Source organism: Balaenoptera acutorostrata, chromosome 1, assembly GCF_949987535.1.
Source record: "Balaenoptera acutorostrata chromosome 1, mBalAcu1.1, whole genome shotgun sequence".
NCBI lineage: Eukaryota > Metazoa > Chordata > Mammalia > Artiodactyla > Balaenopteridae > Balaenoptera > Balaenoptera acutorostrata.
Window position 1 is genome coordinate 197,124,073 of NC_080064.1, and position 25,752 is coordinate 197,149,824.

Consider the following 25,752-nt stretch of genomic DNA (forward strand, 5'->3'; position numbering starts at 1 on the left):
GCAGAAATGATATTAAGCCCTCTGAGAGCCTCACTCCTCAGATTTGTCTTCAGTTTCGAATATCAAATCAACTTCAAATAACAAAGATGGGTCACCACTGACTATATATTTTATTTAAATATGCAAAGGATCTGTGGGCACTTCCAAAAAGAAAGTTCTAAAAATGTTTAAAAAGCAGTGGTGTTACCTTATGATTTTACCTTATTTCAGCAATAGTCTTCTAATTTTAAAAAAACAGATTATATATATATATATATATCTCATCATACTATTTATAATCTATGATCACTCATATCACAAGATAAGAAAATTGAATATAGAGGGTCTTGTAATAGAATGAAACAAAGTTAGTCTGACACACAAAAAGCATCAAGGGGCTTAAGGAAAAGAAGAACTGGTCCCGAGAAAGTCGTTGGCCAGTCGTTCTCTGTTCTCTTCTGGCCGCTCCAGCCTCCTGGTCCTCGGAGACCGTATCTGCTGGTCAGCACCACTGGGGCCCAGAGGCCCAGGCAGGAGCAGGTGAGCTGGGGCAAAGGGTGGGACACATCCAGCCCTGTTTCTCAGATGAGCAGACTCTGCCAGTTCTCAGAACCAGACTCGGGGACTATTAGAGACCAACATGGTTGGCATTTCATAGTTGAGGACACTCAGGCCCAGCAAAGACAAGGGTCACACGGCTGGTTAATGGGAGAGCAGACGAGACCCCTGGCCTCCTAACCTGATGGAGTTTCCTTTCATCGCTCCAGACACTTGCACTCTTTTGTTGGTCATTTTATGGGGTGTTTTTTGGTGGGTTTTTTTTTTTTTTTTTTTTGCAATCTCAATATTTTAACACTATAGCATGTTCTGGGGACTTGGAACAGACGCATGAGTTCAGATCCCTTCATTTCCTCCCTTCCGTCCCCCAGCCAAGGCTACTCTTTCCTTGAGGAGTCAGCCTCACACAAAAGATGCAGGGCAGTGGCCCCTTTTGCCTTCCGAGACTCAAGCTAGAGCCACTCAGCTGTGGGGGTCAGGGTGGGCTACCAAGTAAAACACAAAGAAATGCAATATTTGCGACACACTTATCCGGCAATGTTATTTGTTGTTTACCTGATATTCAAATTTAACTGGGTGTCCTGCATTTTTATTTGCTGGATCTGGCGTCCCCAGCTCACCGTGTATTTACACTCATTCCCTGTAATAAAAACAAGACTCCCTAAGCGCCCCTCTCCCAGGCTGGGGACCCAGGCAGAATTACTTTAGGGGAGCAAAGGGAGGCTGACAGCCCCCCTGAGGTCCTTGTACGGCACTTTGAACACGTCCCCTGGGTCGGCTGACAGCAGGTTGAGGGAGGAGGGAGCAGGAAGCACTGAAGGCACAGCCCTTCTGTGCCAAAGCTGAACATGGGCTTCTGTCACGTGGGTTTGTCCTGGGTGAAGTTGTGGCAAGTGGACAGTTTAGCTTCCAGGGAAGGTTCTAGATTAAGAGGAGGGTCTCCTTTTCTACCGCCTCCAGCCCCGAATGGTTTTCCTATTTACAAATCAAGAAGCACATCTAGAGCGCTTACGTCCCTCTGGGCGTCACATGGAGTGAAATGTGCTTTGGTTGTGGACGGGCCTAGAGCATCCTGCCGGGAGTCGATCCCATGCGTGCAGCAGTTGCCAGGCCGTCTGGGCCAGGGTATCCCGTGGGGGCATCGTGCTGAATCCCTCCGCCGTGCTCCTTTACACCAGCCCGGCACTCGGGGCGGGGGCAGGCCAAGACTCCCCAGGAGAACGGCCAGAGGAAATTCTGCCTTCATCCTGGTCACTGACCCCATTTCTCTACTTTAATCCAGGGTTCAGGGAATTCCCTTGTGGCCCAGTGGTTAGGACTCCGAGCTGCCACTGCAGGGGACACGGGTTCAATCCCTAGTCGGGGAACTAAGATCCCGCATGCCGCACGGGGAGGCCAAAAAAAAAATTATTAAAAAAAAAATCCAGGATTCGCTAGCAAATCTTCCTCCCGGCCTCTTCTCAGCTGTAGTTGCTTAACTGATGTGTCAGTATTTGATGATCCCATCACGACAGGGTCTCCTGGACCACGTGCTGGGGACCCTCTCCCTGAGGGGGACTGGTCCTGCCCACCCCAGACCCAGAGACACCTGGGTGGCCCTCTTCTGTAGATGAGAGGGCTGAGGCTGTGCACAGCCCCGTGGGGCAAGGGAGCCCAGGCTCTGGTGAGCCACGTGTGTGCAGGGTCTGCAGGCGGCAGAGCCCAAGGCCAGGGGGCTGCCGGAGAGAAAATGGCAGGACTCTCGCCCTTGAAGCAGAGAAAGGTCCCAATAAACACAGACCCCTCCCATGGCAGGTGGTGTGGAGGGACCAGCCCTGGGCCCTCAGCTAGCTGGATGACCCTCGGCAAATTCTTAACCTCAGCTGCTTGCCCATCTCTGAAATAGGTGAGAATTCCTATCTCAAAGGGTAGTCGGGGCTGCAGATAGGACACACCCGATCGATCGGGTAGGAGGCCTGGATTCTGGTCTCAGCTTGGCTGCTGCAAGCGGAGGGAAGGACCTGGGGGGTCTTCACCTCCTGAGACCTTTTCTCATCCACGGAGCAAGGCTGTTGGACTAGACCTAGCCAAGGACTCCCTCAGCCCCGACCTTTCAGGGTTCTGTGCGGCTCGAGAGCTTCCTCTGGACAGCTGCGGGACCCACAGCCTGGGCCTCACGGTGGTCTCCGGGGCGGGCCGCCCCCGCCGGCCTGCAGGTGGGTGAGGGCTTCTGTATGACCTCCCCGCTTTCATCTGGGCACCTCCAGGCACCTGGGAAACAGCAGGTAATTAACCCTTGCAGCAGGATGGAGAGCTGGTAGGCCCTCATTTCCTTTAGCTTTACAGAGGGGAGGCGGGCCGGTAACGCCCACTGCTTAAAAGCCCCACCCCGCCTCCTGCCCTGCTCCCCTCTCTCATCTGGGTTCTCTGGCGGTGCCTGCCGGGCCTGGTCTGTTTGGAAAGTCTGAGGAGAGAAGGATGGAGGGGATGCAAGCTCCTGCCCCACGCGGACACGGTTCCTGCCCCAAGAGGGAGTGATCGTCGTGCTTGCCAGCCTGGCGTCCCCCTGCCAGCAGTGACTCACCCCCACCCAGCCCCGCGGGCCCCAGGCTCTCCCCCAACGAGGATGCTGCTGCCGGGGGACGGAATTTGTCCGACGGAGGAGGAGGCGAGCGGGTGGGTCCCCGGGCCGGCCCACTGCCCCGCGCCCGGGCTCCCCTCCCTGTAGGAGCAGCGCCTGGCTGGGCATTGCTGAGGCTGGAGACATCCCCTCTGTTCAAACTCAGACGCCCATGTCGGGGTGTCCCTTGGGGTGTCCCTTGGAGTGGCTGTGTGCATGGGGGGGCCCTGCTTTCTGTGCCGGACGATCCTGCTGCCCCCGGGCCGGAGCCTCCTTCGGGGCTGATTCTCACCGAGGGCTGCCTCCAGCCTCTCGGAGAGGCTGCTCTTCCTGGCTCAGGTTTGCGGGGGCAGGGACTCTTTAGGGGCCAGCAGTGAGGTGGAGGAAAGGCCACTGGCCTGGGCGTGGGGCTCCCCAGCACTGCCCAGCAACCGCTGCTGGCCCTCCATCCCTGCCGGGCCCCGGGTGCACCATCAGACTGTCTCCTCGGCTCTGACGTCCTGTGTTGTGTGTCCTCCCTGGGTGGAGAGAAGTCGGCACCGTGGGCTTGTGAAGGGAGAGGACCTGGCCCGCAGATCAGTGCAAGCGGAGTCCCAGGACGGGCTCCAGGCGGGGAGCTGGGCTTGGGGGCTGCCCTTAGCCGACAGGAGGGGGCAGAGGGGTGCTGCCAGGCTTGGAGCTGGGACCGTAGCCCCTGGGCTGTCCTTTGTGAGTGCTCCGGGAAGGGCAGCTCCAGAGGCCAGGCCCAGGAGAAGGCAGGATGTCACCTGTCACTGTCCCAGTTGGTGGACCCCTGTGGGGGAGGGAGGCAGGCAGTTGGTCGCAATGTCCAGAGAGACATGTCCGTGCAGGGGACTCAGTGTGGCCACTGTGTGGTTGGTGGGAGCATTGGGCTTTGCCAGCCCTGGACAGTCTGCAGGGGCCCCTCCCAGATGAGGCTCAGGAAGCAGTTCCCCCTCCTCTGAGAGAGGACCAAGCCTGGTTTTACATCTTCCTTTGGCTTTAATCCACCTGTCACTTCCGGTCAGCGTCTTTCCCCAAGAAGGAGGCTCCCCCGTGATCTGCCTTTGTTCTTACCTTCCTTCTCACACACGAGTCACAGTAGAGCCGCTGAAACTTTAGAGGGAAGATTTGAAGAATCAAGGACAATTGCAAACTTCTTTATTTCGCTCCAGAAGAAAATTAGTGAGTTTTAGTTTTGCCTTTTTTTTCTAAGTCCTGACAAGAACTAATCGACTGAGCCAACAAGACTTTAAAGCCCTAACACTCTAGTTAAAAACAACTAACAGGGGACTTCCCTGGTGGTGCAGTGGTTAAGAATCCGCCTGCCAATGCAGGGGACATGGGTTAAAGCCCTGGTCCGGGAAGATCCCACATGCCGTGGAGCAACTAAGCCCATGCGCCACAACTACTGAGCCTGCGCTCTAGAGCCCGTGAGCCACAACTACTGAGTCCATGAGCCGCAAGTACTGAAGCCTGCACGCCTAGAGCCCGTGCTCCGCAACAAGAGAAGCCACCGCAGTGAGAAGCACGCACACTGCAACAAACAGTAGCCCCCGCTCCCACAACTAGAGGAAGCCCGCGTGCAGCAACAAAGACCCAACACAGCCAAAAATAAATAAATAATTAAATTTATTTAAAAGAAAACAACAACAACTAACAGACGAAACACCAGCGTGAGAGAGGGTGTGATGAAATGCTGGGGTTTGCAGCACGAGCTCCTTAACCCTCTCCGGGCCTCAGTCTCCTGGTCTGTCATCGGCGGGTGGGACCAGGTGACCACCCAGCCTTCTTTCCTAGCACCAGCCCTGGTCCCCAGGGTCCTGGAGGTTTGGGGACGGAGCCCTGGGGTTCTGGGTTAGCAGGCAAGTGCCGGCTTTGCCAGGACCACCACCTTCATGTTTGGTGGGCTGTCAGTGGGAGGAAGTCCAATCCTCAGAACCCCTTGAATTTTGGAGCGGTTTGAACGTATACAAGGTAATCCTGTTTCCACTTCCCAACCTGATCCTTCCACCTTTGTGAGATCTGGACGGGTGAACTGGTTCCTGTTATTCCGATTTTATTAGCAGGGAAGTCAGGCTACGGAGAAGTGCAGGGGCTGGCCCAGGAGGTACCTCACAGGTAGACTGGGCAGAACTGGGTCCAGAGCCCGGTCAGCTCTGCGTGGGGTGTCGGGGGCACGAGGAGGAGGAGGAAGGGTCAGGACCTTGTCTCCTGCCCGACGGGCGAGTGGCAAGGGCTCCAGAGCCGGGAGGGAGGAGGGGGCCTTGAAGGAGGCCGCCAAAACAAAGCCCTGGGCAGGTCGTCCAGTGCCTGTTTTCTGGTTGCAACTGCCTTTTGTCACCAGGCTCCGGTGACAAATGCAGCAGCCTTTCCCGGGTAGGTGGATGAGGACCTCACCCCTCCCTAGGGTGGGGCTCAGCCTCCTCCCCCAGGGCCCCACCCTGGCATGCCTCTACCAAGGACTTCCAGCTGCAGGAGAGCAAATCTTAGCTGAAAACGAAAATCCAATCGGGGCGGGGGCGGGCGGGGGTGGGGGGAGGAGGTGGAGACACAGCTGGGGAGGGATGCAGCTTTGGGGGCTCTAGCAGGAAGCACCCCCCACACACACACTTGCACAAGGGCGTGGCCCGGAGTGGGGTGAAGACAGCCTCCTGGGTTTGTTCCGAAGCTCTGAGCTAGGCTGGGGAGAAGGGCGAGTGTGACTCCAGTGGGGCTGAATCGACACTGAAAGTCAGAAGCCTTACAGGGCTGGCTCTAGTTGGGGAAACGGAGAGGCTCAGAGAGGTGAGGTGACTGCCCAAGGCTGCACAGCCGCTCAGGGAAGAACCAGGACTAGAGCCCGACCTCTGGTGCCCCTGCCCGGTGCTCCTGGTCACACTGTCACAGGAGGGGACCCTGGCCACTGGAGGCAGCAGAGTTTCATCTGATCTCTGCTATCAGAGTTTTTACAAAATCATCACACCAACTATTATTTACTTATTTTTAATACACTTCCTTTTAAATTTCAGTGCATTCATTTTGAAAAGAAACTTTATATCAGTAACTTGAGAGGAAAAAAAAGTATCCTTTGCCATAAAAGAAGGCTTAACCATAATTTAGAATCAATAATAATAAGTAGAATGAAAACAAATCATTGTTTAATCCGAAATGGGTAAGGCTTTTTTTCTTTCTGCTCAGAAGGGAGGTTGGCAAATGTTAAAGACACATCCTGGCACCGACCTGGACCTTCTCCTCACGGTAATCAAAGTGAAAAAGAAAGAGTTTTCTATGAGCCTCAGTGCTAGTTATTGGCTGTGCCCTTAAATGCCCTAAAGTCACCTCACGACTGCCGGTGGAGCCTGGCGCACACTTGGGGAGGTTCCGGGTCATAAGCTCATCATGCAGGATAATTTTCCCAAAGCTGGTCCAGCGGGTCAGGTAGAGCCGAGGGTCAAGGAGAAAGGTGACCAGGTGGCGCTCCCTCCCCTCACCAGTGACTGCCCTGTGCCCAGCTGAAGGCCTTTTTGAATGGAGCATTTAGATATTTTCTTTTCTTTCTTTTTTTTTTTTTTAATATTTATTTATTTAGGCCGTGCCAGGTCTTGGTGGTGGCATGCGGGATCTTCGTTGCGGCATGTTTTTTGTTTGTTTTTTTTTAGTTGTGGCATGCAAACTCTTAGTTGCAGCATGCATGTGGAATCTAGTTCCCCAACCAGGGATGGAACCCGGGCCCCCTGCATTGGGAGCGCAGAGTCTTACCCACTGGACCGCCAGGGAAATCCCTTGAATGGAGCATTTGAAGATGAGGTTTCTGGCCAAGGTCTGTGGCCCTCTGTACTAACCCAGGGCCCGCCGGGCACCAAGCCCTGCAGGATCAATTGCTCCTGGAGAGGGTCGGCAGGAGACCCCAGGCTCTCCCCATCTCCCCGCAGCCCTAAGCAGCTCTGGGAGGCCCACAGAGCTGGGGGAAGGGCGAGGTGCCATGGGAGGAGGCCTGGAGGGAGCTGGGGGGCTCGGGGCAGGCCCTTCTCCTCCCTCTGACTGCCCCCGAGGCTGGGAGGGAAGTGGCTCAGCTTCTAGAGACCCAAGAAGCTCAGTAAGACTCGGCTAATTGCAGGAGACTCCGGGCTCGGCCTCAGTCAGCAGTCTTGAAGTGATGTCCTGATTTCTCAGGGCAGCTTGTGTGCACCAGGAACAAGCATGGGTGCAGGGCATGGGGGCCCGCACTCACTCCTCCGTGCCCTCCCTCTCGAGACCCCCCCCCCGGCCAGCCCTGCTGCGATCACAGGCCGCCTCGCCCGTAGGCGTCCCTTGGGACAGAGGGCCTTCCAGCCGGGCTCTGTGGGCAGTAGAGCCTTACCGCGTGTCACACAGCCGGTCAGCTGCACTCTTCTTAAGCGTTTCCCACCATCGGCCAAAGCAGAGGAGCAGGCCTCTCTTGTGTCTGGAGCCCTGGGGAGGGGTTTCTAGGTGATGGCCAGCGAGCAGCCCGAGGTGGTGGTGAAGCCTGTCCTGCAGAGCGCCCCTAGCTGCAGAAGCACTGGGCCATTTAGACTTCACTCATGTCACCAGACCCTGGTGGCCAAGCGGCTGGAGGACGAACACCAGGAAGGTCGGAGGCCTGAGTCCTGGTTCAGGGTCTACCCCGTCTTAGCCTCATGGCCTTGGCCCAGCCTCAAGTTGTCCGAGCTTAAGAGGTGCTCTCCGAGAGAATACAGGTGCCGCTGCCTGTCCTGGCCCCTCCTCGGCCAGGCGGGAGGCGGAGGCTGTGGGGTTCCAGCGGGAGGATGAATGGGAGGGCGCCTCACCATCTGTGAAGTACCAGGCCTGCTCTGCGGTTCTCAGGATAAGCTCAAGGCACTTGCAGGGACCTACCCGCCTGAGTCGACCCCCAGCCAAGTGATGTGTGTCCCACACAGGCAGGTGTGCATGTGGAGTGTGTGTGTGTGTGTGTGCACATGCACACAGGCTCGTCTTCCAGTCGGGGCTCTGTCACCAAGCCCTGGAGGGTCCGGCCAATCGTCCCTTCCTTCCTGTGAAATTCCTGGCTGTCTCCTCAGTGGGAATGGTTTTTTCACCAGGGAATCTCCAAGGAGCTCTTTTTTGGCCAAGGAAGAATCTGCCCCTCAGGATGTTGCCATCTTGCAGCGTCTGGCCTTCCTTTTACGGCTGGCAAGTGCCTCCTGGCTCAGGGCTCGGGTGGCAGTTCAGGGGCACCCCCAGTCTCCCTGCACAGGGTGGGGTGCCTGGGCCAGTGGGATCTCCCTGACGCTCAGGTGTGCTGTCTCAGGAAGCTGGCACTTCCTCGAGGTTCAGGAGTTCTTTCACGTGGGAACCTTGGAGGGGCCCTCACTTTTCCCTCCCCAGGATGAACCATCACGGGGAAGAAGGGGTCGGCCTCTGGGTTCAAAAGTGACCACAGAACACGGGGCTCCTGGGGGGCAGAAGGACCGTGCCTCGGACAGTTCTGAGCCCATGAGAGGTGGCCGAGGTGCAGGGATCCTTTGTCTCTTGGGACTGTTGAGAGCTGCCTCTGAAAGGCAGACACCTGCCAGGGGGTACTTCCCAAAGTGAAACCTGAGGTTTCCACGTACAAAACCTGAGGTCCTTGTTCCCCAAACCCATCCTGGCGGGTCAGGAGCTGAGAAAAGCCCACGTCTCAGGTGTGCAGGGGGAGAGGTCCAAGAACAGAGTTTCAGAAAATAGTTTCTCCCACAGTTCAGTGATGAAACAGGGAGCAGGATGTGAAGGCAGAGCTGGATGCTAGAGCTGTGTGCTGGGTGCTGGAGCTGGGAGTGGGGTCCTAGAGCTGGGTGCTGGAGCTGGGAGCTGGGTGCTGGATGCCTTATGCTGGAGCTGGGAGCTGGGTGCTGGATGCTGGATGCTGGAGCTGGGAGTGGGGTCCTAGAGCTGGGTGCTGGAGCTGGGAGCTGGGTGCTGGATGCTGGAGCTGGGAGCTGGGTGCTGGAGCTGGGAGTTTGGTGCTGGAGGTGGGTGCTGGATGCTGGAGCAGCTGGGTGCTGGGTGCTGGAACTGGCACCGTTGTTTTTTCAGACATCACATGTCATGGAGGCCAGCTCTCGGCAAGGTGCTGGGGCACACAAACGCACTTTGTCCCCCCCCCTCCTGCCCCGTCGCCAGGAGCAGCAGGGGCCACAGTGGGCCTGACCCTTGCCCCCGGCCTGAGAGGCAGACTTGGAGCCTGGAGCCCAGGAGGGCAGGTGGCTTCTCTCCCCAGAGTTGTGACCTCTGTCCCTGGAGAGAGCAGCACCTCCGTGAAAGACCCACAGGCTACAGTCCGGAGCGTCATAGGCTCTTTTCTACTTGGGCTTCATGGTCCAGATACTTCAGAAAACTTTTCTGAATTACGCACGACAGTTCTTACTCCTGCCCTGGTCACTGGGAGTTCAGTCCTGACCTTACAAAGTTATAAGGGACACGCCAGTGTTAACCAGCTCTCTGGTGAAATCTCTGCTCTCAGAATGAACATCAAAACTTTCTTCTTTTTCACATTAAAAACATTCAGGTGATAAAAGATGCCCAGCCCCCGGCATTGAATTTCAGTTTCAGATTTCTGTGGTGCCTCCCGTGAGCCTGGGAGCCGGGCCTCCGTCAGTGTGGTCCAGTTCGCAAGCCGGGGTCCCCCCGAGTGGGCACTGCTGGTCACTGGGTGCGGGTGACGGACTCTCGGGGGCAGCTCCTCCCGCCCTGAGGGGCTGCCTGGCCGGCGTACCCACATAGCCTCCTCCGGGCCCACACGGCAGGGCCTCCGAGCCGAGGGGCTGCTCCGCCTGTCCTCCACGCTCCGCACGAAGCCGCGTGCCAGGGAAGGAGGGGAGGGCCGGCCCAGGGCGGGACCCCTGCTCCTAGCCAGAGAGGGAGCAGTGCCCGGGGGTGGGGGCAGGGACCGGCACTCCCCCCGGCCAAGGTCCCACCTTTGGTGACTCAGGCCGGTGGTTCCCACGCTGATGCAAACTGCCGAGTAAGCAGCACCCCATCCCCGGGGGACCTCCTCACACCCTGGGCCCTAAGTTCCCCCCCGGGAGCCCTTGCTGGGAGGGGACCTGTGCCCTCCAGACAGACCCCCCCGGGCCACCACGCAGCGTGGGAAGGCCCCCTGCTGCCTGTGAGCGGCTGCGGTGTCACCCCGACCGCACTCCCGGGAGGAGGGAGGCTTGCTGTCTGCTTGCTGCCCCGGGGGCCCGGCTGGGTGCTGAGCGGGGTGGCAGGTGCAGGGAAATGGCCGATGGGGTCTGTCCCTGAGGCGTCTCTAATCCGGGTCCTTTCTCAGGAGCCCCCTCCCTGGGCCACGAGGGCGAGGACCCCGTGAAGCGGCCCACGCGCTGGCTCTCACGGGAGGACACTGGAGGTGACTCTTCTCTGAGCGCGCCTGGGCAGGAGGGTCCGGGCGTGTCCGCCCAGAGCTGGTTTGTCCAGCCCCGCCTGCCTGGCGAAGCTTGGTTTCAGAAAGGGCTCATCAGCGGACACAGACCCTCTTTTCATCCGGGCCCGCCTGGCGCGCCCCTGGCTGCTGCAGACCGCGGGGGGCTCGCGGGGGGCCGCCCGCACTCGGTGCTTTGAGGCCCTGCGTCCCGGGCTTCTGTTGCTTTTCTTTGGCCCCGTCGCCCTGTAGGACTGGCTTCCTTGCCTGCAAATGACAGGGTTGGCCTCCGCGAGCTTGCTGAATTCAGGAGGAATGGAAAGAGAGATTACGTTGAGGGCCCAGGGCGGGGGTGAGAGCACTCAGTGGGGGGCAAAATTCCCCTTTTCCACGAAGGAAGGGGAGAGGGAGAGAAAATGCGTTATAAGACCTGGGTCACTAGCAGAGCAGGGCGGGGCTCTGGGAGGCTCCCTGGATGGTTCCAGGCGCTGAAACGTGTCTCTCTGGACACACTGCCCAGGCATCCCTGAGGCTGCCCGGCCCAGCCTGCTCTCTGGCCGAGGGGTCAGCTGTGCTCCCGGGAAATCAAGTTTCTAGCCTCTGGCATGTTTTGATCCATGGGCCATCCCACCCGAGGCCAGAGTTTCCCAAGGAAGCAGGAGATGACCAGACCACGGGGGTGGGGGGTGTGTGTGTGTGTGTGTGTGCGCGCGCGCGTGTGAGTGTGTGTGTGTGCGTGTGTGTGAGTGAGTGTGTGAGTGTGAGTGAGTGGGTGTGTGTGGGTATGGGTGTGAGTGTGTGCATGTGTGTGAGTGTGCGCGCGCGCGTGTGTGTGGGTGAGTGTGTGTGTGAGTGTGCGTGTGTGTGAGTGAGTGTGTGAGTGTGAGTGAGTGGGTGTGAGTGTGTGCGAGTGTGCGCGCGTGTGAGTGTGAGTGAGTGGGTGAGTGTGAGTGTGCGTGTGTGTGAGTGAGTGTGTGAGTGTGAGTGGGTGTGGGTGTGAGTGTGTGCGAGTGTGCGCGCGTGTGAGTGTGAGTGAGTGGGTGAGTGTGAGTGTGTGTGTGTGTGTGTGTGTGTGTGTGTGCGCGCGCGCACGTGACTGTCCTTTGTAGCCACAGCAGAGGATGCTGCCGGCAGACCACTCTCTGGGCGCGGGGATGAGCCCGGAGCCCCGGCCTGGCCAGCACCACCCCGCGCTGCCTTGCTCCCTGGTCCAGCCCGGCGGCTGCTTGGGACCCACAAGGCAGCGTTTGGAAGCGTGTGGGGTGTTCTCCCTGGTCAGAGTGGCTGTGAGGCGTTACTGGTACTTAGGGCCTGGGGGCCAGGGCACCAAACATCCCACAATGCTTGGGGCATCCTATACAGCGAAGAATTGTCCGGCCTGAAGGCCGACACAGCCCACGCGAAGAAACACCAGCCGTTTCATCATGAAGCCACCTATCTGGGCGGACTGGTCTCCTCTGTTTTTCTGAAACCCATGGAGGCTGTTGTGCGGCCGTGGGGTGAGAGCAGCCTGGGCCCTGGAAGCCAGCGTGCGCCCCTTTCCCAGGCCGTCCTGGCTGCCTGGGACCCTCCCCCTTCCTGTGCCCACGCGGCCGCTCCTTCGGCGACACCCAGAGGCAGCCAGCCTGGCCCCAGTCTGAGCGTCAGAGGGACACTTAACGTCATGCTCTGAGCTGAGCGCCTCTCTGAGCTGAGCGCCTCTCAAACATCCGTGCACCGAATTCTCCCAACGGCCCTGCACGCTGGGCACAATGATGCCACTTCACCAATGAAGAAACCAAGACGCACAAGCCCAAGGCCACCCATCAGGCAGTTGACGTGGGCAGAGCTCAACCCAGGCCATCTGGCTCCTGAGTCTGTGTTCTTGGCCCCCGAGTCTCCCTCTGCTGCAGAAGTCTCAGCCCACCGAGCCCACAATGCCCCTGTCATTTCAGGCAGATAGAAGAAAAGGGCAAAGGGCACAGGCGTCAGCTAGGCCACGGGCCGCCTGCTCTGGGAGGGCTTGTCGGCGCCTTGGAGGGGAGCCCAGGCCCCCTGTGCGCTAGGAGGGGATGGTGCCCGGCCGAGAGGAACCCTTGCTCACGCTTGTCAAAGCGACAGCAAAGGTCCTGAGGGCGGGACAGTCGTCCACAGCTGGCTTGGCCACCGCCAGCCCGCCAGCAGGCCGTGCCACAGGAACCAGGTGGGGTGCACGACGCGGCTGTGGCTGAGAAATGCTGCCCCACGGGGCCGCTGCCTCCCCCGTACCTGCCTTCCCGCAGCACGGCCGGCACCCCGGCCCCTGTGGGCAGCGCCCCCCGACCCCTGGCCAGGGCAGGAGAGCAAGCCCTGAGTTTCGCCAGCAGGACGGCGTGTGCACTGGGTTTGGGCCGGGGGAGCGTGTGGGCTCTCCGGCGTCACTGCCTGGGGTGACGACCAGGACTGTCATCCCTGAGGAGCAGGGGGGCCCAGCCTTCCCTCCACGACGCCATGCCATCTTCCTCCCCCGGAGGAGGGCGGGCTGCGGCCGCCAGCCTGAGGCCTGGAGGCCTAGCTGCGCGGTTCTCGTGCGCCGTGCAGGTTGCCCGCTGAGGATGGTCAGACGACGGCCCTCTCCTCTGACCTCTGCCTCTCCGTGTGCCTGCCGTGCCCCACACACCAGTTCCCTTTGGAGTTGGCCGGCTTGACCCAGTTTGGGGGCGAATGCCTTGCCCGCCTGAGTGCGTAGCTGCACGCGTGGGCGGAGCTGACCAGAGCGCCTTGGCCAAGGTTGACAGTGGGTGGCTTCTGAGCGCTGGGTGTCACTGCTGACGGAAGGTGACCCACGGGTGGTCGCCTGCCGCAAAGGCTCTCCCTGCAGAGAGGAACGGGGCCCGGCCAAGGGCCGGGGGCTAGATCTGGAGTGGAGGGGAGTTCCCAGCCGCCCGACGACTCCCCTGTGTGTGGGCACTCACACACACACGCACACACACACTCACTCACGGGGTGGGGCGGGCAGGCTCTGGGCTGCTGGACTGGCCCCAGCTCATCCTGGCAAAGCTGAGTCCCAGGTCGGCACCTGTGCGGAGACATTTTCTCAGGCTGCATGTTGATTCTCTAGTCTCGGAACAAGTCAGAGCAGGCAGACCCACCGCCCGTGAGCTCCTGGGAAAGCTCCTCGGACGGCCATGTGAGGGCTTCGCTCCCACCAAGTCTCCGGCTCTGCAGGCTCTTCCCAGGGCACCTGACTCCCCAGCTGGGCTCGCACAGAGCCCTGGGGGCGCCTCATTATTGTAAGTCTCCTGCTGGATTGAGCCCTGCCCACCTCTCCCCTGCTGCCAGCCTGATGGTGCAGCCCAGGAGGCCGCCCTGCACCCCTGCTGCAGCCCCGGGCCAGCCTCCATGGGTGCAGGAGGCCCAGGACGCAGGATATTTTCCCCCTCTGGCCTTCGAGGGGGTCCCCCTGGAATGCCTCTTGCCATTTGCTTCTTGACTTGGCAGACAGGAGGCAAAGATGGGGAGTTTAGCAGAGAAGTAACAGTGGAAAGAAGTCCTGGCCAGAGTAGGAGGAATTTCCCTGTGCTGAGTACAGGCGGCCAAGGCGATCGGGGGCTGCTAGTGTCTGGGAAGTGCACGGGGTGGCAGGGCGAGGGCCTGGGGGCTTGCGTTCAAGTCCCACTGTTGCCCTTCCCTCTATAGGAAGGCCCCTCTCCTCCCTGGGCCTTTGACTCCCCTCCTGGACCGGGCCCACTGGGACCGGATCAGTGGCTGTCAAACTTCTTTGGCTACAACCCACAGTATGAAGTACATTTTACATTATAGCCCAGCCCTTTCTACCTGCACTGCACTCTGATATTTTTTATTCCAGTATATATTATTCAATCCCATTTTAAAAAAATGATGGTCACAGTCTGCTAAATTGATTTCATGATCGATAACGGGTCACAGCCTGCAGTTTGAAAAGTAGTCTGAGATGCTGACCAGGGTTCCCTCCACACCAGACATCCCGGGATTCTCTGACCATCGTCACGGGGGGCTATATCCCGAGGCCGGCTGGACCCAGGATCCCGGGTCGGGACCCTCGGCTGAGGCTCTCTCCCCTTCTCTGGCCAGATCTACAATGGGACCCTTAAGCAGGGGGCAGACAACAAGCGCTTCAGCTCCTACAGCCAGATGGAGAGCTGGGGCCGGCAGTACCCTCGCAGCAGCAATCCCCCCGGCGCCGGCAGCGACATCTGCTTCATGCAGAAGATCAAGGCCAGCCGCAGCGAGCCCAACCTCTACTGCGACCCCCGCGGCACCCTGCGCAAGGGCACGCTGGGCGGCAAGGGCTACAAGACCCCCCAGAACCGCTACAGCATCTACAGCACCTGCAACGGCCAGAAGGCGGTCAAGAAGTACCCTGTGCGCCAGGCCTCCTGTATCTCCAAGCAGGACTCCGTGTACGTCCAGCCCACCTCCTGCACCAAGGACCAGTCCTTCAGCCACTCAAGGGCCAGCTCCAAGTGAGTGTCACTCGGCGGGGTGGGGCGGGGGGTGGTGGTGTGGGGCATGGGAGACAGACCGTTAGCCTGGGAAGTTCTCAGCATGGAGACGCTGAACAAACCTGTCGAGTGTGTGAGTTTTCAAGGGTCACAGGGAATGAACAAGGGGAGGAGAGTCGGAAGCTAGCTGGGCCAGCAGTTCTCAAAGTGTGCTCCTCTGGCCAGTAGCCCCAGCATCACGGGGGACTTGTGAGAAACACTCCTGTCAGGCCCTCCCTGACCTCCAGCTCAGAAACCCTGGGAGGGGCCCGCGGTGTGTGCGTTACCAGCCTGCAGGAGATGGAGACCCTGCCAGGGTTTGAGAATCCCTGGGCTTGGGCGTGTAAACCTCTCCCCACGTTCTGAAAGAGCAAAAGGGTGTGCCCTGGGGTCAACAACGGGAAAGAGCCGGGTCCATCTTACAGGGCAAAAGACATAAAAACTGGTAAGATCTAGTGCCAGGGGTGGGAATGCAGGAGATGGAGTGGGAGTCCTATAGAGAGCCGTGGGCATGGGGTGGCTTGGGGATGGCCACGGTGTCTCGAGGGTCTTGAGGCCTGCCCTCCAGGGCTCAGAGCCCAGTGAACCTCGGAGCTGTCCTCTGTCACCACTGAGTGGTCCTTTATTCATGTATTTGACACTCACTGAGCATGTGTGGTCTGTGGTCAGAGCGGGGAGACAGCCATGAAGAGAACGACAGCCCAGGGCCATCCTGCAGCTGCAGGATTAACCCCCTTCCATGGAGCCCAAGAGCCTTGCAATCTTCATCTCTAACCCTCAGAGCCCTTCCAGGCTAGAACCTGAGGAGAAACAGGCACAGAGACATTAGGTAGCTTGCCCAAGACCACACAGCCGAGGCCACACCCTGTGCCCTCCCCTACTCACCATGCTGTCCCGATCATAAGCAGAAGCGTTATAAAGCTGGCCCTCTCCTGGCTACTCAAAGGCCGTAAGGGGTATTTAGGATGCTCCCGAGAAGGACTAAGAAGCCTCTCTCCCATGGAGACTGACCAGGGCAGCGCCTGGCCCTGGCTCATTGCCCCAAACTGGAGGCCCCAAGAGGAGAGGGTCAGGTGAGCCATGGAGGGCGTGAGTGACAGGCCACTTGGAGGTGACGTTCGACTGGCAGATTCTGGGCGACAGTCTCTCAATGAGGATGGGGGAGACTGGGGAGCTCTGCCCCGTGGGTGATCTTTCCAGAAATGGAGTCGGGCACCTGCTACGGAAAGGCATGAGGCTGGTACACATGAGGAGTGCTTCTCCCTCTAGAAACGCCGGGAAGATTTCTAGGGGGCAGGGCTGGGTGCCAAGAAGGAGCTGTCCCCGCTGTCTTGTGGGACCCAGGACACAGGCGGCTGGGGAGGCAGCCTGTAGTCAGCACCCTGGGAGCTGGTGTGGGCCCTGGAAGAGAGGTTTCCTTTCCCTGGGAAGGCAGTGGGTCTTCAGTGGGTCACGGGCATGGTGAGGGGAAGGGACAGAGGCACCCCTGAGCCCTGATCAGGGCACAGTGCAGAGAGCAGTCTTGCTGGAGCAGACCCGCATTAGGGCTAGAGAGTGTGCAGGACACAGCAGAGCCAGACTATTGGGTTAGAACATGGTTGTTCTAGTTTTGTGGCTCAGAAAAGCTGATTATCGGCCATTTCGTGTGGTTCGACCTAACTCATGTCCTTGGATATCAGTTTAAGCAGTTTGAACTTGAACTTGCAGTATGAGAAGCTGCTGATGGGGACAACACAGTGAACAGAGTGTTCAGACTGCTCATCTGGGAAAGGGGTGTAACATTTTGGATGGGAGTGCTTGGAGAAGACACCAGTTGCGGGGGTCTCACTGTAGTCCCAGTGAGAGTGACCATGGTTAGAAGGAAGGCAGTGGCCATGAGGATGGAAGAAGGAGTAGGTGTGGGAATTTTTGTGTTAGAAGAATTAGCTAGACTTAGAAATGAAGGGAGGAGAGAGAGATGGATGCATGGATGGGTGGGTGGGTGGGTGGGTGGATGGATGGATGAATGGATGGAGAGAAGATGGGTGGATGATGGATGGATGGAGGGAGGGAAGATGGATGGATGGATGGATGATGGAGGGATGGAGGGAAGGAAGATGGATGGATGGAGGGAGGGATGGGTAGATGCATAGATAAATGGGTAATGGATGGATGGAGAGAAGATGGATAAATGGATAGATGGATGGATAAATGGATGTGTGGATGGAGGGAAGATGGATGGATGATGGATGGATGGAGGGAGGGAGGGAAGATGTATGGATGGATAGATAGATGGATGGATGGAGGGAGGGAGGGAGGGAGGGATAATGGCAGGACATGGATAGATGGACAGGCCCCCAGCCATTCTCTTCCGTTTTCCCAATACCAGGCACAGACATGAGAGATGGCAGAGTGGGTGGAGAGCTTCCCCTCAGGAATAGGGTGGAGGTAACTTGCTGCATGGACATGAACCCATGACAGGGCCTCGTCCCAGCAAGTGTTTGCGGTGGGGTGAGCCTTCCCCCTCCTCTGGAGGAGCTGCCCACAGGGGGGCCTAGGGCTGCCTCATTCTGGCTCTCGGGCGCGCAAGGGGGATTCCAAGCCCCTGTAACCCTCCCACACCCCACACCGCCTGTCCCCACAGGATCTGCAGCGAGGACATCGAGTGCAGCGGGCTGACCATCCCCAGGGCCGTGCAGTACCTGAGCTACCAGGACGAGAAGTGCCAGGCCATCGGAGCCTATTACATCCAGCACACCTGCTTCCAGAATGAGCCTGCCAAGCAGCAGGTGAGTGGCCTGGGCGGGGCCTGGGCGGGGCCTGGGCGGGGCAGCCTGACCCCGAACTTGAGCTGGTGGGGGCATTTGCCATTGGCTCCTTCTGCCCCAGCCCAGCTGCCTGCGGCCAGGAGTGGGCCTGGCACTGCCTGAGGTCAGAACAGGCATCTTAACCCTCTGTGGGAGCAGAGCCCCTGGTGGAGGGGACGCCACTCGGCCGTGTTTCCTCTGTTGGTCATGGAAGAGACACTTGGTGACGGCCACAGGTTCAAAAGAGACCCCTCCTCAGATTCCACTAAGGAGGGACGTCTTCCTCCACTTCAACTTCCTCCCCCTGCCCCCTCTCTCTGTTTCTGTCTCTCGTCTGTCTCTGTCTCTATGTCTCTCTCTGCCTGTGTCTCTCTATGTCTTTGTTTCTGTCTCTTTGTCTCTCTCTCTGTCCCTGCCTCTGTCTCTCTCTGTCTCTCTTTCTCTCTCTTTCTCTGTCTCTCTGTCTCTGTCTCTCTCTGCTGCTGTCTCTCTGTCTCTGTCTCTGTCTCTGTGTCTCTGTCTCTGTCTCTCCATGGTGCCGCCCTCTCTCACCAGCCGTCTGTGGGGGAGAACAGGGCTGTCTGTGTCTCTAAGCGTGGCTGGCAGGGAGGACTCCTCAAGTCCTCTGCTGTCAGCCCAAGGGTGCAGTCCCGTGAATGCATTTCCTAGAGTGCGCGGGGTCCGCCTGCATCCAGTTCCTGCTGTATGAGGAGGCGTTTCCACGGGGGTCTCCCCGCCTTAGGGTTCTGAAGTGTGTTCCCGTCTGGTCCTCACCCCAGGCTCCTGAGGAGGAAAGCGGGGCTGGGGAGGAGGGGGCTCAGGGAGTCCCGGCTAGGATGCGGGAGAGCTGGCGGCTAAGTCCTGCCTTCGCTCCGGGTCTGGCCGGTCACCATCACTCTGCGCTGCTTGTTTATTTCGGCCGCCCTGGGTGTTTCGGTCGGAGTGAAGCTGTTCCAAGTGGAGGGTCGTCAGCCCGCCTCACCGCCCTGCCCGGCGCTTGGCGCCCTGTCCCGCAGGTGTACCAGCTGGGCGGCATCTGCAAGCTGGTGAGCCTCCTCCGCAGCCCCAACCAGAACGTGCAGCAGGCCGCGGCCGGGGCCCTGCGCAACCTGGTGTTCCGTAGCACCACGAACAAGCTGGAGACTCAGAGGCAGAGCGGCATCCGCGAGGCCGTCAGCCTCCTGAGGAGGACCAGCTGCACGGAGATCCAGAAGCAGCTGACCGGTGGGGAGCCCGGCCACAGAGAGTGGGGCGTCTGGGAGGCGCTGGGGCGGCCATAGCCCAGGACAGGGTGGGGCGCGGGCGGCCTCAGGCTGACACCCCAGGAGTCCCATGGGACCGGTGCTGGCCAGGTTAGTCGTGTCCAGCTGGTGACCCTGGGTATCGTGTCCCTCCCTCCATCTGTCCATGTCCATCCGTCCGTCCATCCACCATCTGTGTGTGAGGGATAGAGGGCGGGGGTGGAGGCTTGGTGTCCGGGCAGGACCCGTACTCAGCAGACCCTGGGATTTGCAGGTGAAGGGGAGAGAGCAGGTCAACAGGTCTTCAGCGCCTGTATCCAAGGCTTGTGCCAGCAAGCACTCAGGGTGGGGACACAGGGCACAGAAGTCACCGAGGAGACCTTGAGTGGGACGGGGAAGATGGGACCACATACAGAGCAACAGTAAGAGTTTCTGGGCTGACTTTTGGGTGGAAAACAGAGACCGTGAGAAGATTCTGAGTGCTAGCATTTGTATCAGAAAACACTGCTGAGTCTGATGTGTTTCGATCAGCTTCCCTGTGTAACTTTGACCTGCACGGAGAATTGTAGGCGCTCTGCTCTCAAGAGCCTGCCGTCTAGTTGAGACGTGGGCAAGTGGGCTCACGGGATGATCAGATGACAGAGGCCCATCCGGGAGGTGGGGTCCAGCCGGGGGCGGCACCGGGTCCCTGGTCTTCCTGACCCTGGCGGTCCCCACCCCCAGGGCTGCTCTGGAACCTGTCCTCTACCGATGAACTGAAGGAGGAGCTCATCTCGGACGCCCTGCCCATCCTGGCTGACCGGGTCATCATCCCGTTCTCCGGCTGGTGCGATGGCAACAGCAGCCTGCCCCAGGAAGCCGTGGACGCTGAGGTCTTCTTCAACGCCTCCGGCTGCCTGAGGTGAGGGCGGGGGGCGCAGCCTGGCTCAGCCCAGGCTCAGCGGGGCAGGGCGCTGACGCCAGCCGGGCCTCCTGGGCCGACTCCCAGACGCGGCTGCGCCCCAGCTTCCCTGGGCCTGGTGGAGGCTCAGGACCCCACCATCTCTGCTGAGGGGCTCTTCCTTAGGAATCTGAGTGGAAATGCTTGGATCTGAATAGCTAAACTGGCTCAGCTGTTTCCCCTTCTTCCACCCCACAAAATATGCCTTTCTTGTGCTGTCTCGAAGGGCATTTTTAGATACAGGTCTGCTGACGGGCTCCCGGCTGGGGTGCGAACAGCATCTGCCGTATTCCTCGGCGTGAAGATGGCACTGCTCTGCCCAGAGTTCCCTGAGTTCTGCCCCAGGGTGTGGCAAAGGCCCTGGAGGCTGTTGGCGGAGGGACCTAGGCGTGCTGCTTCCAGGGGGGTGGGCGGTATGGAGGTGGAGCTGTGGAGAGGCAGAGGGGCCCAGACTGCCCGGGTGGGAGTGAGCCCACTGCTGGGGGCAGAACACAGCCTCCGCGGGGAGGGACGTCCAGTCCCCTGCCCAACAAGTGCCACGAGGGCAGGGTGTGTGCCTGGGCTGCCAGCGGCACCGGAGCCCTGGACACATAAAAGTTACAGGCCTGGGGAACCAGGTGGGCAAGAAGGGTGAAAAGAGCCGAGTTCCAGTGAGACCCCTTCCCAGCCTCAGCCAGGACTGAGCAGGATTGGCTGAACGATTTCTCTTTCCTTCCTTGGTCCTCATTTCTGTTTCCCGCTTGTTCCTTTCCTCTTCTCCCCCCCTCCCCTCCCCCCCCTGCATCTCCTCCTCTCCCACCTGTCCCCCCCCCACCCCTCCCCACCCACCCCATGTCCTCCACCAGGAACCTGAGCTCCGTGGACACGGGGCGCCAGACCATGCGCAGCTACACGGGTCTCATTGACTCCCTCATGGCCTATGTCCAGAACTGCGTGGCGGCCAGCTGCTATGACGACAAGGTGAGCGTCGCCCCCAGGTGGCACCCCTGAACCCAGACTTCTCTCTGTCTCCAGTCAGTGAGGGCGGCCTGGGACTCCAGGTCCTGGTACTTTTCTCTCCCAGATTCCACAGAGCAGGTCTGCACTCCTGGGAGCCTTTAAGGCGTGGCCTGGTGGCCAGAAGGGACCCAGAGCCTGGCCAGCAGAGGGGACGTCTGGAGGCTGAGCACCTCGACCCTTCCCTGGCGGGTGGCGGCCGAGCAGTGGTTACAGGGGCAGGTCCTCTCCCGCACTTAGAGGCTTTGTGACTGTGACACTTCCCTCATCTCTCTGTTCCTCAGTTCACATCGTATCTACCTCGGGGGTTGTTCTAGGGACTCAGTTAATAAGCAAAACACGAAGAGAACTCCTGGCTCAGGGTGAGCTCTCTGTGAGCGTCCGCTGCCGCCCCCAAAGGCCCTGGTGGAGCCGCCCTGCCACCCCCCAGGACTCTGGACACCTGCCCAGACAGACAGAAAGGGGAAATCAGGGCAGGAAGATAAACTGGAGGCTGAGGTCCTTCCGCACAGCAGGACGGAGACTGGTGAGCCGTCCCCAGGGGACTGGCCAGGCGTCACGGCCCCTGGGTCCTGCACACGGTTTCCCTGGGGAGGGATTTTGTCTCCTGCTCCCTCCCCTGGAAGTGACAACCGGCTTCAGGAGACAGCCTGTCACTTGACTGCTCAGACTGGCCCCAGCAGCACCGTGATCTTCTGCTCTGGGTGGAACACCCCCTCCACCTGGGTGACCCCGGGCCCTGGAAGTCAGGGGCTCCCAAACCCCAGCAGGGCTGGACATCAGGAGGGCAGATCTGCTGCCTCACCCCCGAGCCGGGAGGGTTTACGGAAGGAAAGCAGCAAAGATCTGGGAGCAGCTGCCACTGGGAACTTCTTGGACCGTGGCGGGGTCTGTGCCGGCCCAGGGCAGCCCGAGGGGCCCGCCCTCTCGTTGGAGGGGCTGTGGCAGCAGGGACTGAGCCAGGCGTTCGGGGGCTGAGCAGAGGCTCAGCGCCGTCTCTGCTCGGCCCCCAGTCTGTGGAGAACTGCATGTGCATCCTGCACAACCTCTCCTACCGCCTGGACTCCGAGGTGTCCACCCCCTACCGCCAGCTGGAGTACGACGCCCGCAACGCCTACACCGAGAAGTCCTCCACTGGCTGCTTCAGCAACAAGAACGACAGGATGATGGTGAGCGTGCGTGTCTGTCCGTGCGTCTGTCCGTCTGCTCCCGCTGAGTCCCCCGGATCCCACCGCCTCGTCCACCCCACCTCTCTGCCCTGCTGGAGCCTGAGACCAGTCCCCGGGGATGGACCCCTGCCCGACCTTGGCATCTTATGACACTGGGGGTGTGTGTGCTTGGGATGTGGGGGCTGCTCAGACCCCCAGAGGCCAAGAGCTCCAGCCCCCTGTTTGCAGGCCTCGTGTCTCTTGCTGTGTGACTAGTAAAGTCTCCCCCTCTTCATCTCACCCCTGAAGATTGGGGGCAGCCTGGTTCTCACCGCCCCCTGAGCCCCCCAGGTCTCCCCAGAAGCGGGGGGCTGCTGCGGAGGGAGGACGGCTGCCGTCACCGTGCCGGCGGTGGAAGCCAGGCCCCGGACCACCCTTGTCGGCCCAGGGAGGGTCAAGCTCAGGCTGTGACTCTGGGAGGGGTGGAGGCGTCAGGGCGTGAGACCCACAGCAGCCTCATAGCTGGGAGGTGGGGGCAGAGCTGGCCTGGGGCACTGAGGATGCTGTGTGCCCCGTGGAGACGGCAGAGGGCACAGTTGCCCCTCCCCCACCGGGGAGCAGCTGCAGTGCACAGAGGAGGGGGCAGCGGGCGCTTGCTCATCTGGGGACCATGACCTTGAGGCTGGGGGAGCGGAATGCGTGGGTTCGGCTCCTCTCGACTCGCTTCTTGTCCCCAGAACGACAACTACAACTGCCCCCTTCCTGAGGAAGAGCCCAACCCCAAGGGCAGCAGCTGGCTGTACCACTCGAACGCCATCCGCACCTACCTGAACCTCATGGGCAAGAGCAAGAAGGACGCCACCCTGGAGGCCTGCGCCGGCGCCCTGCAAAACCTGACCGCCAGCAAGGGGCTGGTGAGCGCCCCCCGCCCCGCGCCTCTCTCTCCACCCGCAGTCCGGGCTCAGCTCTCCGCGTCCCCGTGAACCGGGGCCTGCCTGAGTCAAGGGTCTGGCATGCGTAGGCTCTGGGCCAGGCACTGGGGACGTGTGGAGGGAACATCCTCAGCCCCTGGGAACGCCCAGGTGGAGGACAGGGGCTGTGGAACCCAGCTCTCCTGGATTCTGTCTGTGCCGCAGAATCTGCCTCCTGGTGTCCGGCCCTGGGCTCGCCTCGGGCTGTGCCTGGGATGGGGGACAGGATGAAGGGCGTGTTTGTGGTAGGAGAGGAGTCTCCTCTTTGCTGAACTGACGGGTGGAAATAGAGGGTCTGGGGTGTGGGCAGGTCCAGAGGAAGATGTGACAGGATCGGGAGAGGTTTTGAGGCCACAGGCAGGGCTGGGTGGGGCCCTGGGAGGCACGTCTGCAGCCACCCCGCCCTCCTGTTTGCTCAGGACAGCAGGGGGCGGGCGGAAGGAGGACAAGGGTGAGTTGAGGGTAAAGGAGGAACCCCCACTGTGAGGGGATAGGCCGGGGGTCTTCGAGAACCCCACACCAGCCTGGACCAGGTTACGGCCAGGATGGCTTTGCTGCCAGCGGCCCGGATGGGCCGACCTGGATTGCATCTCCACGAGGCACAGGCCCGCTCTTATCCATCCTTGACTCAAGTACGCACTGACTCCACAGAAGGCAAGGAGGTTGGCAGAGGATGGTGGGCACTTCCTCAGGTGACAGGTGCCCTCGATCAGAGGCTTCACGTGAGCAGTTAGTGCCGGGAAGGGTGAGGCAGGCGGAGCGGCAGCCGCTGGCACTGGCTCAATCTGGAAGTTGACTCTGGGGCCCCTCCCACCGTGAATGAGGGACCGGAGACTTCCCTTCTTCCCTGGGCTCCAGGCTGCCCCGGGTGAGGTGCAGGTGCATGTCTGCCCGGGGCTTTGTTCTGCAGTCACCCAGGTGGGAGCAAATGTGTGTCTGTCTCTGCTTCCAACATGGAAGAGAGAAAGTTCTGAGGTCTCTCGGTTTGGGGTAACTGGCCCTCTCCGGCCTGCCGGGCGGCCTGGGGAGCCCAGCCAAGGCCTCACTCGTCCGTCCCTTCTCTCAGATGTCCAGCAGCATGAGCCAGCTGATTGGGCTGAAGGAGAAGGGCCTGCCTCACATCGCCAACCTCCTGCAGTCGGGCAACTCAGATGTGGTGCGGTCCGGAGCTTCCCTCCTGAGCAACATGTCCCGCCACCCCGCGCTGCACAGGGTGATGGGTGAGCTCCGCGTGGCTCAGGCCAGCCCCCACCCCCTCGAGAGGGACCCCCGCTTTCCAGAGCCTACCGAAAGGTTACCCTCTGACCGTTCCCTGGGGTGGGGGGGAGCTGGCCCAAGAGAGGCTCGGGCACAGGAAGGGGCAGGTCACCTGAGGATGGGACACAGGTGTGCGAGGTCCCCTACGGTCCCAAGCCCTGGGTTGGAGCCGCCAGGCCTGGGGCCCCATGGGAGCCCTCGGTCACCTGACCCCGTGCCCTCCCCTCCTTTCTCTCCCAGGGAACCAAGTGTTCCCAGAGGTGACCAGACTCCTCACCAGCCATACCGGCCACACCAGCAACTCGGAGGACATCCTGTCCTCGTCCTGCTACACCGTGAGGAACCTGATGGCGTCGCTGCCGGGGATGGCCAAGCAGCACTTCTCCAGCGGCATGATCAGCAACGTCGTCAACCTGTGTCGCAGCAGGTGGGCAGGTTGGGGCCCCTCCGTCCCCTCCCGGCCCCGCGGGGCAGCAGTACTGCAGCCTGAGCAGGCCGAGTGGTACCGGGGAGCCGTGCGGTGCAGCGTGGGGGTGGCGGGGAGGCTGACCAGGAGGGAAGTTCAGAAGCTGAGCTGTAACATCCAGGCCTCGGGCAGCACGCTTCCCGGCCAGGGGACCGAGGGACACTGAGTCCTCGTGGGCCAGCAGGAGGCACGGAGCGGCAGACCCAGCCTCTCTCACCCACGGGCCTCCCTCCTCCGAGGACAAGGCCAGGGGATGGGACCGGGGCCCCAAAGAGAGTCCCGGGTACCTCTAGGCGGGAAGGGGCCTGGGGTTGTGCCCGCTGTGTAGAGTGACCCCCAGTGGGGCTGCGCTCTCAGGCACCCAGGGGCCGCCCCACGAGGAGGTGAGGGGGGGACGGAAGGGGGTGTTCGTTCATCCTCAAGTTGCTGGAGTCTCACCCCTGATGAACTTCCACCCGTGCAGTGCCTCCCCCAAGGCTACGGAGGCCGCCCGACTCCTCCTGGCTGACATGAGGTCCAACAGGGAGCTGCAGGGGGTCCTCAGACAGGTAAGGGCCCACACCTTTCACCCCTGCCGGCGAGGCTTTCCCGCTCCTTCCCGGCACTGACTCGGGTCCGTGCGGCTCAGGGAGGGAGAGGCCGGCCCCTCGGTGACTGGGATCCGGGCGCTGACACATCTCAGCCCAGGGCCTGAGAAGGTGCTGAGGGAGTGGAGGGCAGAGGAAGCCCAGGAAGTGTCGCAGAGGCCTGGGAGCGGGGCGTCTTCTGGGAACGAACTGAGAAGCAGGCGGGCCAAAGTCACGTCACGCCCTTGGGGCACGTGTGCACGCTGGCTGGGAAGGCGGGTTTGGGCTGCATGACGAGACCCCATCAAGTTTAGACTAAAGGGTTTGCTTTTGGCGCTGGGGAGCCATTGAGGGTTTGGAGGAGAGGGTTACATGCTGAAACCAGCCCTAGGAAGGCTCCT

At 60.4% G+C, this 25,752-nt stretch overlaps 1 protein-coding gene across 1 annotated transcript in view; it reads left to right on the forward strand.

The window, feature by feature from the left end:
* PKP1 (plakophilin 1) overlaps positions 1–25,752 on the forward strand; it is a 44,689-nt gene that overhangs the window by 11,959 nt on the left and 6,978 nt on the right. Inside the window, exons 3-12 of the mRNA XM_007167245.2 lie at positions 14,571–14,962; positions 17,604–17,748; positions 18,783–18,990; positions 19,731–19,908; positions 20,793–20,907; positions 21,957–22,112; positions 22,829–23,005; positions 24,129–24,282; positions 24,560–24,746; positions 25,249–25,333. Coding sequence (XP_007167307.2) covers positions 14,571–14,962; positions 17,604–17,748; positions 18,783–18,990; positions 19,731–19,908; positions 20,793–20,907; positions 21,957–22,112; positions 22,829–23,005; positions 24,129–24,282; positions 24,560–24,746; positions 25,249–25,333 — 1,797 coding nt within the window. The remainder of the gene's footprint in view (positions 1–14,570; positions 14,963–17,603; positions 17,749–18,782; positions 18,991–19,730; positions 19,909–20,792; positions 20,908–21,956; positions 22,113–22,828; positions 23,006–24,128; positions 24,283–24,559; positions 24,747–25,248; positions 25,334–25,752) is intronic.